Genomic DNA, 18,327 nt, shown 5'->3' with positions numbered 1-18,327 from the left:
ATATCACTGATAGATGTTCCACATTATTATACTGCCACACAGTGTACCACAGGTTAGGATTTTTCTCTAGATGGGTGAGTTTTAATACCAGGGAACACATATAATCATAAAACATATCCCTTAAATGTAATTTTGTGTACAGTAAAGCTGTCTATCCAGTTTCCTTAAAGGGATAGTGTACCCCAAAAAATAAAATAAACGTTGTTGTTCCAACTTCCAAACCATTAATTTCCAAATGAAAGAACACAATATTCTCTCAGGATTCATTAAAAATATTTTCATTTGTGTTTCGAAAACAAACGAAAGTTTAGAATGGCATAAGGGTGAGTAATTGATGACAGAATTTTTATTCGTGTGTGAACAAAACGATATAGCCACACATTCTTCACCAAAGAGTGAGGTTATTCTGGTTAACTTTTGTAGAGATAAGCCATAAACATGTCACTATCAACTGATATGTACAGAAGAACTTTATGTGAAATGGGAATAGATGTGGTACAGTTTTGTGAGACTCTCACAGTTGACATCGGTCTCTACAAGCGGACTGGTCAAGATTGGTTCATCGAAAACACTCTTGTTATCTAATGGCTCCTATTGATTTGTTGTTTTATTCCTGTAGGAAAAAATGCCTTACACCTGGCAGCCAGAAATGCCCAGTCACTGTGTGTGCAGAAACTACTCCAGGTAAAGCTGCTTTTCACAATCAACACAGTTGTAAGAAAAGGATAGAAACCCAATGTATTTTGGGGCTCTTTTCTTTTAAAGCTAGACAATTTCTGCTCTATTGTATCCTCTTTTTGATGTGAAGGAAAAAGTATTGAATAGTATTCTTGAAGTGTATGTGTGAGGTTTTCTGAGGACTGTGATGATGAGATGAACTTCAGAAAGGATCATTTACCGCCTCCATTATAGGGCTATGCCAATATAATCTTGTATCAGTGTGTCCAGGTTTTCTCACTGTATTGTCAATACTTCACTATTTTTATAATTATATTTATATGAATTAAGACTTGTATCATTCCCTGAAGTTCAGTTAAGCACTTTCTAAACAGCATTTTTCAGTGCAGTTAGTGAAATGGGAATAGATGTGGTACAGTTTTGTGAGACTCTCACAGTTGACATCGGTCTCTACAAGCGGACTGGTCAAGATTGGTTCATCGAAAACACTCTTGTTATCTAATGGCTCCTATTGATTTGTTGTTTTGTGCCTGTAGGAAAAAATGCCTTACACCTGGCAGCCAGAAATGCCCAGTCACTGTGTGTGCAGAAACTACTCCAGGTAAAGCTGCTTTTCACAATCAACACAGTTGTAAGAAAAGGATAGAAACTCAATGTATTTTGGGGCTCTTTTCTTTTAAAGCTAGACAATTTCTGCTCTATTGTATCCTCTTTTTGATGTGAAGGAAAAAGTATTGAATAGTATTCTTGAAGTGTATGTGTGAGGTTTTCTGAGGACTGTGATGATGAGATGAACTTCAGAAAGGATCATTTACCGCCTCCATTATAGGGCTATGCCAATATAATCTTGTATCAGTGTGTCCAGGTTTTCTCACTGTATTGTCAATACTTCACTATTTTTATAATTATATTTATATGAATTAAGACTTGTATCATTCCCTGAAGTTCAGTTAAGCACTTTCTAAACAGCATTTTTCAGTGCAGTTAAAGCTCTATCATTGAGATGCAGTACTGAAGAAAAGTAAAGCAAACAACTGAATAGAGACTCTCTGATTTGATCTCTCTCTCAATCTCTTCTCACGTTTGATACATTTTAATCGCAATCCAGTTTTATTGTTATATAGCAATGTGTTGAATCATGATGTACAGTTTAGGGTCAGTAAGATTTTGAATGTTTTTGAAGTCTCTTACTCTGTTAACCAAGTGTATTTATTTGATCAAAAATACACTAAAATATAGTACTACTTTAAAATATTATTTAGATTTTTTTTCTATTTTACATATATCAAAAAAAGAAATGTAATTATTTACAGTGATGGCAAAGATTTGGTGCTTAAGAAACATTTCTTACCACAGCTGAAGGTAGATATGCTGCTTAATATTTTTCTGTGGAAACCATAATGCTTTTTTTATTTTTCAGGATTCTTGAATAGAAAATTCTAAATAACATTTATTTAAAATGGTAAATACATTTTTAAAAAATCACTTTTGATCAGTTTACTACATCCTTTCTGAAAAAATTATTAATTTCTTCTTTAAAAATACTGTTTAAATTAAGTATTGAACAGTATGTTTTCTGATTCTTTTCTACTTCATTGTCATCTGTGTGTTCAAAAAAGGGCCCCCCCCCCAATTTTTTTTTTTTTTTGGGCAAACCTTTATTGCTGTTGGTAAGCTAACTCCAGCCCGCAGGCTCATAAACGAAGTGTAACTAACAATGCGGAGACCTGAACTCAATTGCATAATACTGAACCTGACATCCTGATTTTGAGAAAATGATGGTGTTTGAAGGCAAATCGAGCAGAGCTTGTTTACAGACATGCTGCTTAATTTCAATCAATTATTCCGCAAACACATTTTGCAAGAGGGTAAAACTCGGTCTCTGTGTCGTTGTGAGTGATGGTGCTCGAGATAATTAAGATGGGAAATGATTCCTATCACTTGCTTGATGACTCTGACGACAGCGTCTTTGTCACAGTGACTTGTTTGTGTTAATTACTTTGTACCGCAGGGAGCAAAATTAGAAAGATCTGACTTGACTAATTATGTATAAATGAGTTTTAGTAAAGTTTGTCTAATGTTTGCCTTTGAAATCACTGACAGCTAGTATAAAGTGTAATCCACCATAATGCTCTGGCAGTGTCATGACTCTGTCCTGCTTATGCAAACAACATTGACGCGATGGATGAGAGTATTTTCACGGGTGTGTGCAGTGTTGACAGGCTGCCCGTCCTGTAACCTGCAGTCAATATTTCTCTGCCATCATCATGTGCAATCTGAAACTGGCTCTTAGAGCCCATTAGATAGAGTTACCCAGGACACAGTTAGCCAGCAGGACCATGTGACCTTGCTACTGGTTTTGGAGGCTGTTGCTAGAGCATAAAAGGTTTTTATAGAGACTGAAGCCAGAGGAGTTGTTTTGTAAGAGGTAGCAAAAAAGAAGCCGAGAAAGTTTCAGGCTTGAGAAAGTAGGACATAGAGTGGAATATGGAGAGAGTAAAATAGATTTTAGAAATGAGGGCACAGGGGGTGGTGGGACTGAAGACCACTAAGGCCAGTATCTTAGCAACACTCCTTTGCTTGACATGGTTTCACTTCTCAGGTTCAGAGTCATTTCAAAGATTCAAACTAAAGTCTCACACACGCATGCATCAGTCACACAGATCCGTTCTTGGTTTTTGTGTTCATCTGTTCAGGAGCAGGCAGTCATCATGGATGTTTTTAAAAGTTTAAACTCATCCTCTGACCTTTTAAAGCTTAATGGCCATGAAGTGTTTCTGAATGGCGTGACTGTGAGTGTGACGAGTGTTTTGTGTTTCAGCACAATTGCCCAGTGGGAAATGTGGACCTGCAGGGAAGAACAGCCTTGCATGATGCTGGTAAGTAAAAAGCTTTGTACATTTTGAGGTTTTGTTGGAAATGAACTCTGCAGTCCTCTCTCTTCCACCTAGCTTGGGGGTTTCCTGCTCCCTCCATTTTCTTTGCTCTTTCATTCTATCTTTTTACTTCCTCCTACAACAAGTGGTGAAGCAGAGATGGAGGGAATGGATACTGGATGAATGCTTGAATGTGATTCTTTGAGGCAGTAGCCGTTGCAATCAATGAGATGTAGTTCATGGGCTTATTTTCCTTCCCTCAGACGGCTTTCATGTAAGATTTAAAGCTCTTGTTCAGTGCCCAGTGGAGGTTTTGGATTTATTCATTTTTTTTTATGTTTGAGTGTGATATCAGATGAGTCTACTGAATTTAATTTGCATGCTTGGGGGAAATGTTAAGGAATATTATTATTGTTTGTCTTTTCAGTTATGGCTGGCTGCTCCTCCAGTGTGAAGCTGCTCTGTGACAACGGGGCATTAGTTAATGCCAGCGACTTTGTGAGTTAATATGTGGCTTGTGGGATGTTTAATATCCTGATAACTTCTTAATGTCGTCCCATTCCTTTTACCTGGACAAATGTTCTGTATTTTAATTACCCCTCAGATGTACTTTATCTTTAAATTTTCTCTCAGATTAAATTTTTTTTAATGTATTTTCTGTTTGAGTTGATGCAAATGTGCGCTTTTACATTTGTGTGTTTATAGGATGGTCGGACCCCATTGGTGCTTGCCACTCAAATGTGTCATCCACACATCTGTCAGCTGCTGTTAGAACGAGGAAGTGACATCACAGTCAGAGACAAACAGAAAAAGTAAATATCACATTCATATTTTTCAGTAATTGATTTTCATTGGCTCTCTGTTTTTATTAATCTGTTGAATTTTCTTCTATTGAATCTCTTTTAGAATTTATTGTAAGAGCTGGCACTGCCGTTTTTAACTTGAATGTGCAAGGCCTCCGGTGTCAGATGCTTCCAGTTATTTTAGCTGCTTGATAATGCAAATTGGTATTTCTTAGCTTTATATTTTAATTCATCATCATAATCACAATGGTTTGTAGTGCGAGCAGTTTAACACTGCACTATTATTCTTTTAGTTACTAATGAATCTGAAGTCTCACAATTTCACTGAAAATAGCTTCCTTTCATGTTGGAAAAATAAGGTGAATAGAGGGATATAAAAATGTATTAGTGTTGTTCTTGTCCTAATAGTTCACAGGTGCATTTTTAAAAGTAATATTTTGATGTCACTGTCAGTCATATTGAAGCGATGTGTTTGTGTACTACTTTGTTCACTCAGAACAGCATTGATTCTGGGCTGCGAGTATGCTTGTAAGGATGCTGTGGGCGTTTTGTTGAAACATGACGCTGATGTCACTGCAGTGGATGGTTTTGGTCATGACAGTTATCACTATGCACGACTCGGCAAAAACCCGGAGCTTGTCTCGCTTGTCAAGAGTTACCTGGACAGTGCCACAAAAGGTTTCCTTTTTCTTTCTTATAGTTCACAGGTGCATTTTTAAAAGTAATATTTTGATGTCACTGTCAGTCATATTGAAGCGATGTGTTTGTGTACTACTTTGTTCACTCAGAACAGCATTGATTCTGGGCTGCGAGTATGCTTGTAAGGATGCTGTGGGCGTTTTGTTGAAACATGACGCTGATGTCACTGCAGTGGATGGTTTTGGTCATGACAGTTATCACTATGCACGACTCGGCAAAAACCCGGAGCTTGTCTCGCTTGTCAAGAGTTACCTGGACAGTGCCACAAAAGGTTTCCTTTTTCTTTCTTTCTCTCTCTCTCTCTCTCTCTCTCTCTCTCTCTCTCTCTCTCTCTCTCTCTCTCATACAGTATTAAAACAATAGAACAGTGCTTTAAATCATAAATTGAAAGGAATTAAAATGTACCTTAAATTGCATTGGCACACCACTGTATGAAATTATTAACTGAATTGGAACATTTTGTAATGCATGAGCAACAATGGCAATGTGATTCAATGGCCCAAAACATAGAACAAACACTGGGGAAAAAAAGCAAAAAAGGGAGGGCAGAATTAAGCAGGATATAATGTAGTCCTTCATTGCAGTTTCACAGTCCAAACTTTTGGTCGATGTGGCCAGAGCGAGCACTTCAAAATAGCCATAATGACAACAAACGAGCAGAGCGAAAAGAAGTGATTTGCCAGGCAGTTTCTGGCAATATTATTACTAACAGTAGACCACTATTATCATTGGAATAAGATATTCCTTTATCACCTCATTACTTCCAATGTTTAGTTCCTCTTTTCACAGAAAGGCTGATGAAAATTTCTGCCATTCTTGGTGTAAATCAGTTGAATGCAATTCTTCGTCAGTTTTTTTATCCTTTTTCCCCCTGCAGTTCACATTACTTTTTTGCATCACTTTTGGTGTGAAATAGGCCTTTATCAGGTAGGAAGGTTATAGAGATCAAAGCCCCAAGAGCTTATGCACACGCTTCCTAAGAAAAGTGTAGAGTAGTGTCTTTTCAAGCTTCATGCTTCAGAGTGAAAAAGAAGAGCTACTTATACATACCAGAACTCCTGAGAAAAAAAAACATCTCTATCCTCTTTCTGTATGTTTTTCTTTTTCTTTCAGTTCCATGAATTACTAATTAATCATTTATATTCTCAGCAAAAGAGGCTGCCAAGATGGAACAGAAAAAGAGACAGGTATACGCAGCATTTTCACCTTTCGTTTCATTCTGAGCATCTCCATGCAGATGAGATTTTAAAGAAACATTATATACAGATTATAATCAATCACAACAGGTTAAAACTTGTCCCCCTTACTGATTAACTTTTGTCATCGTCTGAGTTTTATTACTTATCCGAAATGCACTGATATATTTTCTTTGGACATACTGCACAGAGAAAGGCTGCCTTCATTCTCATTGTAATTTCACTGAAGCCATCTATAACAGAGTCTGCGTCTAGAGTCTGAAATCATACAAATGGGATTTATGATTGATGTGCAGAGAGAGCACAATTTAGTTTTTATTTCAGCACTTATACTTGTATCATATAAAATGGAGAACATATTACTTCAGACTAATATAATTCCTTATTACATGCCATGTCTCTGTCTTGATGCACTAATCTGACCGTACCTGCAGAAGCGACTGCAGTGCTGTAGAAACTTTAATGCATTACTGCCACCCAGTGTTTAATGAAAGTAAATAAAATGTTCTCTAAAAGAACCCAATCCAGCACTTTTTATAATTTAACCACATTTTATCCTGATGTTCACTTACGTTTACCATTGTTATCTGGGGACATTAATTATCAAGGACCACTCATTTCTAAAATGTGGATTTGTCAGAAGTGTATGTAGAGCAGCAGTTTCTGCTCCACAGCCAGGAACAGCATAGTTTTGCACCTGAATAAGAGTATTATCTAGTGTATATGAATAATATTAGCCTACAATTATAACAATATAGTATTTTATTATTGTAAGTAGTATTTTTTTGGACTCCGAAGCACTTCACTAATTTAGAGGTTTTTCCTCCTCCTTTACCGTTTCTCACATTACAAATGGCCCTGCAATTAGATTAGAAAGACACCCTGATTATTTTTGTGTGGTTTAACGTTTTTATATATTTAATTTTTTATCTGTGTTAGTTGCAATCTGTGGAGATGGTCTCTGAAACCTCTAACCGTGATAAGATCATACAGGTGAGGGCCATTCATGTCCATGAGTGTTACCAGTACATACGTTTAGTATTAGACCTGAACTTATTCTGTGCCATTTACATGTTCTTTTACACATTCTGTAGCTGAATTTGTATTAATTATTAGGGATGTAAAACATTCATCATAGACATTTTTTTGCATTGCAAACTGTACATAAATATAAATGAGTGGGCAATCTGATGTTTTCCAGGATCTGGAAAAAAAGAATGAGAGCCAACAGGAGACACTAAAGAAGTTCCATCAGGAACAGAGAACGCTGCTCGATAAAGTTAACATGCTTCAGCATCAACTCAGCCAGGTGTTTCTTTTGTTTTTTACTAATTGGCCAATTTATTGGCAAGCCTGCACCTTACACGTTGTTTTCAGCACTACTGTAAAAAACAAAAGAAGCCAAAGTACTGTGGATGGTAGTCTCATTTGTATTTATCTGTTCAGGTTAGGGATGCACGATATATCGGCCACCATATCGGTATCGGCCGATAAATGCTCATTTTTTCTGTTATCGGTATCGGCCTGATAAGAAAATTTGGCCGATATCTTAAAGCCGATAAATAATGCATTATTTCCTTCAGAGACACTTCAGATGCGCGCTGTTCGTTTGCAGCCTTTTGTGCAATTGTACATTGTAATATTGTGTTTATTTGATGTATATCTGATTTATCTCATATAGAATGCGTTTGGTTAAGTTAAAAAGAGCGCTTCAGTCAGGTAGTTGTGTGTTTATATTGTAATAGTTCTATAGATATCTTGTGTAATACATGTGTTCTGTCTCTCTTTTTGTTCTGTTCTTTCCTTCTTTCAGGAAAAGTCAACAGTGGAGGACATTCACAAGGAGGTAATTAGCGTGTTGTCCTGGAAATTGCCGCCTTCTGTCCTAGTGATATTGTCTGCTCTCATTTTAATTTCTTCATCATTTTCTTCCCATTTCTGTCATAGTATTGATGGAAGGATATTTGTTTGTTTTTGTTAAGGTTGGGTGGTAGTTGCTGTTGAATATGCATGTGTATCTGTTTTTTCTACACCAGAGAGAAGAGCTGAAGCTTTTACTTTCTGTCAAAGAGAAGGAGGAAGGAGCCAGCACTGTAGAGACTGTGAGAGTCCAGCAGCGGAGTCATTTGGTCAGTAAAAATCTTTGCAACATGCTCTTCAAAGACTGCTGCTCGTTAACTCCAGATCCAGCAGCTTAGTTTGATGAGCTGATGAATAAATCTGCATGTTTTTATTTTACAGGGAGATTACCCTGGCCAGTCTGTGATCAAAGGTGACTTTGTCTTTAAAATCTGGATCTTTATACTAATTAAGTTTGACCCTTGATATTAGAGACCTCAATATAAACAGTGTACTGATGTTGAAAAAATGTTGAGTGTAGGGATGTCAGAAAAGTAATTTTTTTTGTAAGTGAAGTTGGGTTTGTGTGTGTTTTCATTTTGGGTTCTTTTTTTCTGCAGGAAAAGACAATGTATTAGTGCGACAGTCACACAGCTTGGATTCTGCTGAGGTGAATTAAAATTTCTTTAAAATCTTCTTAACATAAATGCCAAGAATTTCTGTTGAGGCCAAAAAGCTTTTATGTATACATATTTTATGTATAATTTACATGATGTAAACCAACTTCAGCACATGCCAGTTGGGACAAACTTGAAGTTAAAGGTCTTTAGGGAAACGGTTGTGGAAGGACTACAGAAGTATGAGAGGATTGATTTCTGAGGGATTTTACTGTTGTACTACTGTACTACTACTAACACATTTTTATCCATAAAATTTTGCATTAAAAATAAGTCTCTGGTTAAAGTATGGCATGCTCTCTGTTACCACAATAAAACACAATAGGACCTAAACATTTATATGTTAACATGAACTTGCTGTGTCCAAATAAATTTCTTTAAAATCTTCTTAACATAAATGCCAAGAATTTCTGTTGAGGCCAAAAAGCTCATTACATTTTATGTATAATTTACATGATGTAAACCAACTTCAGCACATGCCAGTTGGGACAAACTTGAAGTTAAAGGTCTTTAGGGAAACGGTTGTGGAAGGACTACAGAAGTATGAGAGGATTGATTTCTGAGGGATTTTACTGTTGTACTACTGTACTACTACTAACACATTTTTATCCATAAAATTTTGCATTAAAAATAAGTCTCTGGTTAAAGTATGGCATGCTCTCTGTTACCACAATAAAACACAATAGGACCTAAACATTTATATGTTAACATGAACTTGCTGTGTCCAAAAATTGCTGTCAGTGGGTTATAAAATGTAAAAATGTCTAAATCTGTATATATTAAACAATCTAAGAGTATGTATGTATGTATGTATGTATATGTATGTATATGTATGTATGTATGTATGTATATATATATATATATAAAAATTGCTGTCAGGGGGTTATAAAATGTAAAAATGTCTAAATCTGTATATATTAAACAATCTAAGAGTATGTATGTATGTATGTATGTATGTATGTATGTATGTATGTATGTATGTATGTATGTATGTATGTATGTATGTATGTATGTATGTATGTATGTATGTATGTATGTATGTGTATATATATGGTTATTATAGCATATAAGAGAGTAACACTATATTTTCTGCCTGTGATATGTGTAACATGGATATTGTAAAGTAATTAGTAATAACAATAGAATTAATCACTATAAAATAACAGTCTGTAGCATTCAGCTCTACAAAATGTTTACACAATAAGTAAATGTAGTTTATTATTATTACTCTATATGTACTTGTGTAAATACACAGGAGCCTGTCAGTTCAGTGTACATAAACGGAGACCTTTTTTTCTTATGGCATTCAACAATAGCATCAAATTTCCAAGTGCAAATGCTTAAATTTAAAATCAAGAATTGATTCTAAAGGTTCGCTGAGCATGCACAAGCTTAACATTTAGTTATTTCTCCCAAGGTTTGGTATTTTATATATATTTTCTTCCTTCTGATATTTAGTAATGCATTGAGCAGACTGGCTGTGTCAGCTGCGTTAAGCTTAGGAGAGGCAGTGGCAGTCAGATAAGTTGCTCTCTCTCATTTAATTTCAGAACCTCCATAGCCTGCAGTGTCAGAAGGGTTTATGATTTATTAGCGCTATTCTCTGAAGGGACGTACTATGCCTGGGATCAGCGTTTGGGCAGATGTGGTGGAGCAATTTTGTTGTCACTTTAGCACCAGAGACGACTTTACTCTCACTTATGTTGCCCTAGTGTGACCCCATTTGAGAAAAATTTATGAGAACCATTTCATCTTCTCTTTCTCTTTTAAGGTTGGCTGTTGATACCGTTTCATCTATCCATTTATTTATTTATTTTTTTCATTATTTTAGCTTGACCCCCCCCCCCCCCCCTTTTTTTATTTTTTTAGCTTTCCCCCCCCCCCCCCCCCCCATTTCTTGTTTCAAGTCTTATCCAATGTGGCATTGTAACTATCCATGAAAAACATTCAGACAAGATATAATGTCAGAATGTTTTGTGGGATTAATAATGAATGCCTACTTGTGTTTGCATTCAGATATTACAGCCTACAGGACCATCTCGATCTGTGGCTCGACCTTTGGAGCTGTCTCGGCCAGTGGCTGGTGATCCTGAGACACTTCGTCAAGAGCTTGAATGTGTCCGCAGACAGCAGGAGGCTGCACAAGAGGAGGTGGGCCGCCTCCAAAAGGCTCTTGCATGCAAGTCTCAGGAGTGTGAGGAGCTGACCAGGAAGTGTGAGACTATCAAACGTGAGTCGGATCAGCAGATACACGAGCTAGAGGAAGCCATGGGAGATGTGCAGAAGCGAATGATAGACTCTGAGGCAAAGATGAAACAGCTTCAGGCTCATGTGGTGGCAGTAAAGGAGCATCTCAATAACCAAGTTGTTGATGACCTCAAAGCACAGCTGAATGAGGTGAAGGCAAAGTATGAGGGTGCTTCTGCGGAGGTTGGGCGGGTCAGGAATCATTTAAAGCAGAGTGAGAAAGCTTTGGAGGAGTATAAGAAAGGTGAAGGTCTACTGGCTGTGGAGGTTGAGAGTCTCACTGCAGAGCTGAGTGCAATGCGAGAGGACCATAAAAACATAGAGGAGACACTCTTAAAAATGGAGGGTCAAGTGAAGACTGCAGAGGCCAGGTTGACATCAATGGTTCCAGGAGAGAAGTTTGACAACATGAAGAACCTCCTTACCAATGCTGTGGATGAGAAGGAGCTACAGTTGGCTGAGTTAAGGGAGGATTATGACCGTGTGCTGGAGGAAGTGGCAGAGCTCCATCATGCGATGGACGACCGACAGTCCGTCCCCCTGCAAGAGCACGAGCGAGTCCGGGCTGCTCTGGAGGAGCAAAGCTCAACCCTTAAGAAGAAACTTGCTGATGTCACTGCAAAGTGTCAGTCATTAATTTGCGAAGTGGAGGAAGGTGAGGATGAGAGAGAACTGCTCAGAGAGGAGCTGCAGGAACTCGGCAACAATCTGAAGACCAAGTTTGTGACCTCGGAAAACCATGAGGAGGTGAAGAGGTCTATGGGACTCGCTGTGGAGGAGTTGAGTGTTAGGTTAGCAGAGGAGACTGAGAAGAGAAAACAGGCTGAAGAGCAGCTACAGAGGCTGCAGGAGGAGAAGACCTCTCTTTGTGAGAACATTGCCAACCTGAGGAGCATGTACATCCCCTGTGAACGTTATGAGAGTGAGTTGGCTGCACTCACAGAACGCAACACAGAACTGGAAAGAGATCTTAATAGCCTTCAGGATCAATACCACGAGAAAGTCTCTGAACTTGGGATTTTGGCAGCTGAAAAAGCGTCACTGAAGCAGAGCTTTGACATTGAGTTTGTCACAAATAATGAGAATGAGAGAGTGCAGACTGAGTTAAATGAGGCTTTGGAGAAAGCAAAGATCGAAATCGCAAAGTTGGAGGATGATTGTAGAGTTTGGGAAGAGGAGTTACAGAAGGCGAAAGAAGGAAATGCTATGTTGAAAGAGGAGTTTGAGAATGTGCAGGCCAAGTTAGAAAATGACTGTATCAGCCTTGTGGAACATGAGATATTGAAAAGCACAATGAGCAAAGCTTTATCAGAAGCAGAGAGAAGAGCTCAAGATGCCTACTCCAAGTACCAGTGTGCTCAAGAGAGCGCATCAAAGCTCCACAAGGAAATCGAAGCACAGAAGAAAGAGTTGGATACTATTCAGGAGGCATTGCAGTTGAAGTTTGTTCCGTTGACCGCTATGGAGGAAAAAGAGATGCATTTCAACACTGCTCTGAAGGACTTGGCAGAAAAACTTGCCGAAATGCAGGAGATGTGCAATGATGAGAAGACCAAAGGGGAATGCCAAAGGCAAGAGAACGAAAGATTGAAGGATGAGATGGCATTTCTGCAGCAGAAACTTCAGACAGGGCTTGTGTCCAATGAGAAGTACAAAGAAGTGGAGGATCGCTGCAAGGGCCAGGTGGAGGAGCTAAGTCTGAATTTGGTGGAGCTGGAGCAGCAATATAAAGAGGTTACGATCCAGCGGGCTGAACTAGAGGAGAAAAATGCATTATGCAACTCTGAGATCCAGAATCTCCAAAAGAAACTGAATATTGAGTATATCCATCTGGAGCAGTTCGAGGCCATGCAGAGCTCTCTGAGTGGCAGCCTGCAGGAGGCGCAAAAGGAGTGCAAGTGCTTACGAGAAGCTCATAGACTGGAAGTCCAGCGTGTTCATGAACTAGAGAAACAGCTTCAGAGTCAGAGCTTCGATGAGGCCCAGTATAGCCAGGTTAAAGAGGCTCTGGAACGTGAGGTCAATGAGCTTCGCATGGCGCTGCGGGAGGAGGAAGAAACCAGTGCGCAGAGGGCTGAGGATGTAGCCACTCTGCAGACTGAGCTTCTCAGAGCCACACATGCTTTGGATGATCTCCACAGCCATGAAGAGCAGGTGACCCAGCTCAGAGCAGAAAAGCACAAGCTGGAGGAGGAGGTGCGTGAACTTGGCGATCGGCAATCAGGACTGGATGAGCAATATGAGGATCTGTACAGGGAAACAACACATGCTAGGGAGGGTGAGAAGAGGGCAAGAGCGGAAACCGAGTCCCTGCAGGTAAAGAGTGCCTCCATTGAGAAGGAGATCAGAGATCTAAAAGAGAGATATGAGGAATCAATGAGCACCATTGGAGAACTGCAGAAGAGGATTCAGGCGTCCTCTGAGCAGACTGAGCTTAAAGACAAAAGGGTGAGATTGTTATATACTCATTGGTTATGTGGAAGAGCTTTCTCAATAAGTGCTTGAAATTGTCAGATTATAAGCAAGGTGTTCTTCGTTTCAGATCACAGAACTGTTGGCAGATGTTGAAAGGCTGAAACAGGCTCTGAATGGCTTATCCCAGCTGGCTTATGCTGGCAACACACCCAACAAGAGACAGACTCAACACATTGACACACTCCAAGCCCAGGTCAAGAGCCTCCAGCAGCAGCTGGCTGTGAGTAGCTCTGTGCACATGCACATACCAGCAGATTTATTTGTAATTCCTCACAAATATGACATTCTGTCACCTTGGACTAAGTAATACACTCACCTACTGACTGACTTGTGCTCATGATGGATTCTAGAGCCTTCTGTCCTGTAATTAAAAAAGGTTGAAAGAACTGATACTGATAGAATGGCCTCAGGGACCACTTTCTTTCTTTCAATATTATTAAGAAGTCTTCCAAGATTTGATGTTATTCTGAATTAAACGGTCTCCTTTACTTAAGTGTTGTAGTATATGTAAAATAAATTTTTTTAATTGTTATAGTTTTATTTAAATAAATTTTATAATTAAAAAAATATGCACTACCATTCAAAAGTTTGGGGTCTGTAAGATTTTTTTTTAAATGTTTTAGAAAATAAATTTGGGAAATAGTATTACAATTTAAAATGTTTTGTATTTTAATATTATATTGTGTTTATAAACTGATTGACCATCTAACCTTGCAAGACCTGATATGTCTTGTCCTTTTTTTATCATCTAAACAGGATGCTGAGAGGCAACATAGAGAAGTGGTTTCAATTTATCGAACTCATCTGCTCAGTGCAGCACAGGTAATTGTCTGTGAATGTGAGTTGAGTGTGTAGAAGGTTTTTTTGTTTTGTTTTTGGCAGTAGAATTTCCTTCTATTTTGCTCTCATGTCAAGGTCATTTATTGAAACCTCTTAGGTATGTTATAGTGTATGGTTTTCTATGTACCATAATAGTGTACGGGTCATAGCCTGTAGTTGCATAGAAGTGTCTGGAAGCAATTCTAAAGATGAATTTATCCCAACTAAATACCGCTCACTTGTTTTCTTTCAGGGTCACATGGATGAAGATGTCCACGCTGCCTTATTGCAGATCATTCGAATGAGACATGGTTTTGTGTGTTGAACTCCGCACACTGAGACTACACTGACTCCAATTCATCATTCACACCGTAACCTCCCATTCAGCTCAGTGCAGTTTGATACTGCTCTGGAGTACTTTGGTCGGAAGCTCACATTTTGCAACATTTGATATACTCTGATTAGGTTGAGGGATGTAAGCACTAACAGTGTAGATCTGTAATATAGATTTGCTTCGTGACAGTCCTAAATATAGCACTAAGGATAGTTGAACCCATCCAAAAACATAAATCATAAACATGAGAGGCAATGGATAATTATTTGATCACAAATAAGCATATTGGCTTAACTTAGTACGCAATTGCTACATGCTATAGAGACAATGGAAAATGCAGAATGCTGTAAAGATGTAAACTGCACATTCAGCGATTGAGTCTCATGTGCCCCTTATTTCATGTTGAAATATCCTAACTACAGTTTAAAGAAGAACATTCCCTCCCTCCACTCTTATAGTCTTGATCTGAGCTACATGTACAGTGTATTAATGAGAGATGCATCCCTTTAGAGATATTTTAACATTCTGTTCTCAGTCCACCATTATTATAATCTCTGCAATGGTTACAGTAAGTTAGAGGTTAGAGGAAGCAGATCTTTCAGCACTAGGGAAACTAGCTTCCAGGCTTTAGTGGAGTGGTGGGCACAGAGGCACATCCTGGGCCCGACAAAGTTTTATGAAATGCCAGTGGCATAGTTGCTGAATATCCTGCAGTACAGAAAGTAATAATATTACGTGTAAGTTAATGCACATACAGTATACAGTAAGAGCGTAAATGCACAGCACTGTTACCACAGTAAAAATCATTTGCGCACATTTGTTTTGAAGGGTCCCAGAATTGTTATGGTCCAAAGTCATGACAAAAGATCAGAGCACACCACTGCAGCTTCATCTTACACTTGTCTTGTGCACTTCTGCCTATATCCGTAAACTGGATCATTTGTTCCAAATGTGCGTGATGTATTTGAGTCAGTGGGTGTCAATTGGGTTGGGTGATTTTAGGATGGAGTAGTTCTTTTACTGAAGTGTTTATGTAAAATTGCTTTACTTCTGCAGTGACAGCAACAGACTATGTTTTATGAATGATTGTATGAGCAAAGCATTTAACACTGAGGACTTTCATAACGCTCTATCCCTCATGGTCCTTTATCCTGGCTGATATCGCCATCTAGTGGTGTGACTTGGCTGGCCAAGTTTGATGTGTGGTTTTGTTTAAGATAATGTGACGCATTTTGGAATTCTCCCTTTTGATGCTTCCCAAATCTGATATATCACCTTTTACATGGTTTTGTACTACTTTTGATTAATGAACACCATGTTTGTGGTAAATATTACAAAAATCAGCAGGACTGGAATGGAAAGGCACAATAATCGGTTCAGGTTTCCGAACATGACGGTAGACTTACATACTTTATATTTTGTGAATCTGTTTTTTGTGGTGTGTTTTTTTTTTTGATCCTCTGAGTTTCCAATTAAATATTCTAAAATGAATTGAGTTCCCAACCATGGCTTTCCAGTATCTATTTTAAAAACTCCACCGTAGTGCCATTTGGTTTGATTGGTATTAACTGATGCTAGTAGTTCTCTCTGCCGGGATGACTAATTGTAACAGTTTCGTTATTTATTAGTATTACTTTCCAACTGTGCTCTTACGATTATCAGTTAGTCTGTGTTTTTCCTTGGACATTTTCTCTCCTTTTTTTTGGTGAAATTGAGTCTAACATCAATAAAAGTGCCTCTTTTAGACTAAACTGGCTCTGTGCAAATGAAAAAGATTAATCCCAGCAGTCTCAGAGTGTCATGAAGTGAACCTTGCCTTTGGCAGGCCTTTCCAACCCCTCTCACTCTCCTTGAAGTGAACGCACATGTTGTTACTTTAAATCCAATGAAATCTAGATTGAGGGCTCTTTTTTTTTCTTTTCTTTCCTCATGTGGTTTGCATTGATTTGTACCTTAGTGTTTAACTTGCTTTTAAAACAAAATGAGATTTACAAATACAAAGAAAAGACAATATTTTTCTTCCCATAAAGGTCATAGTTTTTATTCGTATTACTATTTTAAGGGTAAAAACTAATCCTTAAACAAAATCAATGTTGTTTTTCAATCTTAGTTTCTACAATATGCTTCGGTAAGTCACTGGTCTTTTTGTCATCTCATCTGTCATTTTATTATGTAGTCTTAGTCACTTTTCAACCACTACATTTCCAGTAAAGATGCTAAAGGTGATTTTTTCCAAAGCTCTAAACCCATCCCACACCTATTTAATTTAATATTTTTTTTGTATATATGACTGCTTAAATGACAGCACTCAGTTATCCTCTGAATCCCTCTCTCCCCCCATTCTCTTGCAGTCTTGTTTTTATGAGTCTGTTATTTGTGGCCTGCCCTGCATAAGCTGTTCTCAGCAATTATGGCAAATACAATTCAATCTGTTTGGAGCTTTCCCTTTAATCTCATTTCCAGGACCATAAGCAGAACCAGACATCCTCCCACCACTCCCCTTTCTTTGCCTTTTTCTCTACCATTAATCATGCCCATAAGGATCCCAGTGTAACCCTGTCGTTTAGCTGGCCCCCTGGTAGGTGGGCAGACTTGGAGGGGGGGTGGATCAACCCTGTTCATGTTGCTTTAATGTGGTTAGTTACTCAGTCGGTAGTCTTTGTGTCGTGATTCACGCTCACTTTGACCACAGAGCCCTCCACGTGTCACGCAGATAATTTGCTCCCTTTTTATCTTTGCTGCCCGTCAATTTTTTCTGTCTGGTTTGATTTTGTGTGCATTTGAAGTTTTCTTGCCTTCCTTTTTAATAGTTTAATAACAAATGCAGATGTGCAAAACATCCCGTTCTCATCTGTTTCACCCTCTTATCATCGGGTCTCACATACATTGTGCTGGCTGGGCTTTTAGTGTTAGTACCTTTTAAAAGAATGTCACGGAAAACCACATCTTTTCTCATTAGCCACCCTGGATCGGACACCTCTGCTCACCCCTTCAGTGTTTTTGCAGAGGTCCCTGCACTTTGTTGCCTCAAAGTTCATTTATAGGATAACAGGGCTCTGGAGGACACATGGGGCTGATTTGGACTAGATGGATTCAACATGTCTCCTGCCCAGCTCCTCTCTGATCCTTGCCTTGTGACCCATGCCTCCCTGACCTCATCATCCATCATATAACACCTGGGATGAGGGGAAAATGGTTGAAAAAAATAAGAGACTCTTTTATTTTGTAGGATTTATTTGCTGGCCACAGGAGAGTCCTGCTACCACCGCCGGGCCGCAGCTCCATCCGTCCATGGATGGGCTTTTATGCACAAGGAAAGACCATAGCGGTGTGTTCTGTACTTTGGGTGTTTTACCTCCATAAAAGTGTTTGAGTTAAAAATAAAAATCGTTGTTTGAGTGAATCGGCACATGGGCGGTGGGTTGATTAGATCACACGGGTACAAACATTTGATACTGTTGGGCATGTTTCAAACAGACTTCTAAACCGCGTGGTGATTGTGCAGGAGGGGATGTTGTACTCCAAAGCTGAAATTTTTAAATTGCACATTTAAACCGTTACATCTGAGCTCATTGTTGTTCTTTTTCCCTCATTAGCTCTTGGTTAACCACTAATGCCTTGTGAATCAACTCATTTTTACTTTCTCCCCCTTTTTCCGGTCAGGGCTCAACAAGAAACATGTGG

The 18,327-nt window shown here is 38.7% G+C and overlaps 1 protein-coding gene across 1 annotated transcript; it reads left to right on the top strand.

Annotated features, from left to right (window-relative positions):
• Positions 1-673: 673 nt before the first annotated feature.
• On the top strand, positions 674-17,617 carry LOC107553090 (uveal autoantigen with coiled-coil domains and ankyrin repeats protein-like). The gene is made up of 16 exons (XM_016235200.1): positions 674-684; positions 3,500-3,557; positions 3,982-4,052; positions 4,260-4,366; positions 4,854-5,035; positions 6,206-6,243; positions 7,192-7,245; positions 7,454-7,561; positions 8,066-8,098; positions 8,289-8,381; positions 8,494-8,524; positions 8,712-8,761; positions 10,785-13,463; positions 13,558-13,710; positions 14,247-14,312; positions 14,563-17,617. Exons 3-16 carry the CDS (start codon positions 3,984-3,986, stop codon positions 14,632-14,634), a joined length of 3,735 nt encoding a protein of 1,244 aa, XP_016090686.1. The 5' UTR covers positions 674-684; positions 3,500-3,557; positions 3,982-3,983; the 3' UTR covers positions 14,635-17,617.
• The last annotated feature ends 710 nt before the right edge of the window (positions 17,618-18,327 follow it).

This window comes from Sinocyclocheilus grahami, unplaced genomic scaffold (assembly GCF_001515645.1).
Source record: "Sinocyclocheilus grahami isolate Dianchi unplaced genomic scaffold, SAMN03320097.WGS_v1.1 scaffold464.1, whole genome shotgun sequence".
NCBI lineage: Eukaryota > Metazoa > Chordata > Actinopteri > Cypriniformes > Cyprinidae > Sinocyclocheilus > Sinocyclocheilus grahami.
Note: the sequence above shows the minus strand (reverse complement) of the source record. Positions and strands in the feature narration are given on the sequence as shown.

Coding starts and splice junctions, on each gene's coding strand:
- LOC107553090 (XM_016235200.1), top strand. CDS start 3,984: ATGGCTGGCTGCTCCTCCAGTGTGAAGCTGCTCTGTGACAACGGGGCA. Junction 13,711..14,246: donor GCCTCCAGCAGCAGCTGGCT/GTGAGTAGCTCT, acceptor TCATCTAAACAG/GATGCTGAGAGGCAACATAG. Junction 14,313..14,562: donor ATCTGCTCAGTGCAGCACAG/GTAATTGTCTGT, acceptor GTTTTCTTTCAG/GGTCACATGGATGAAGATGT.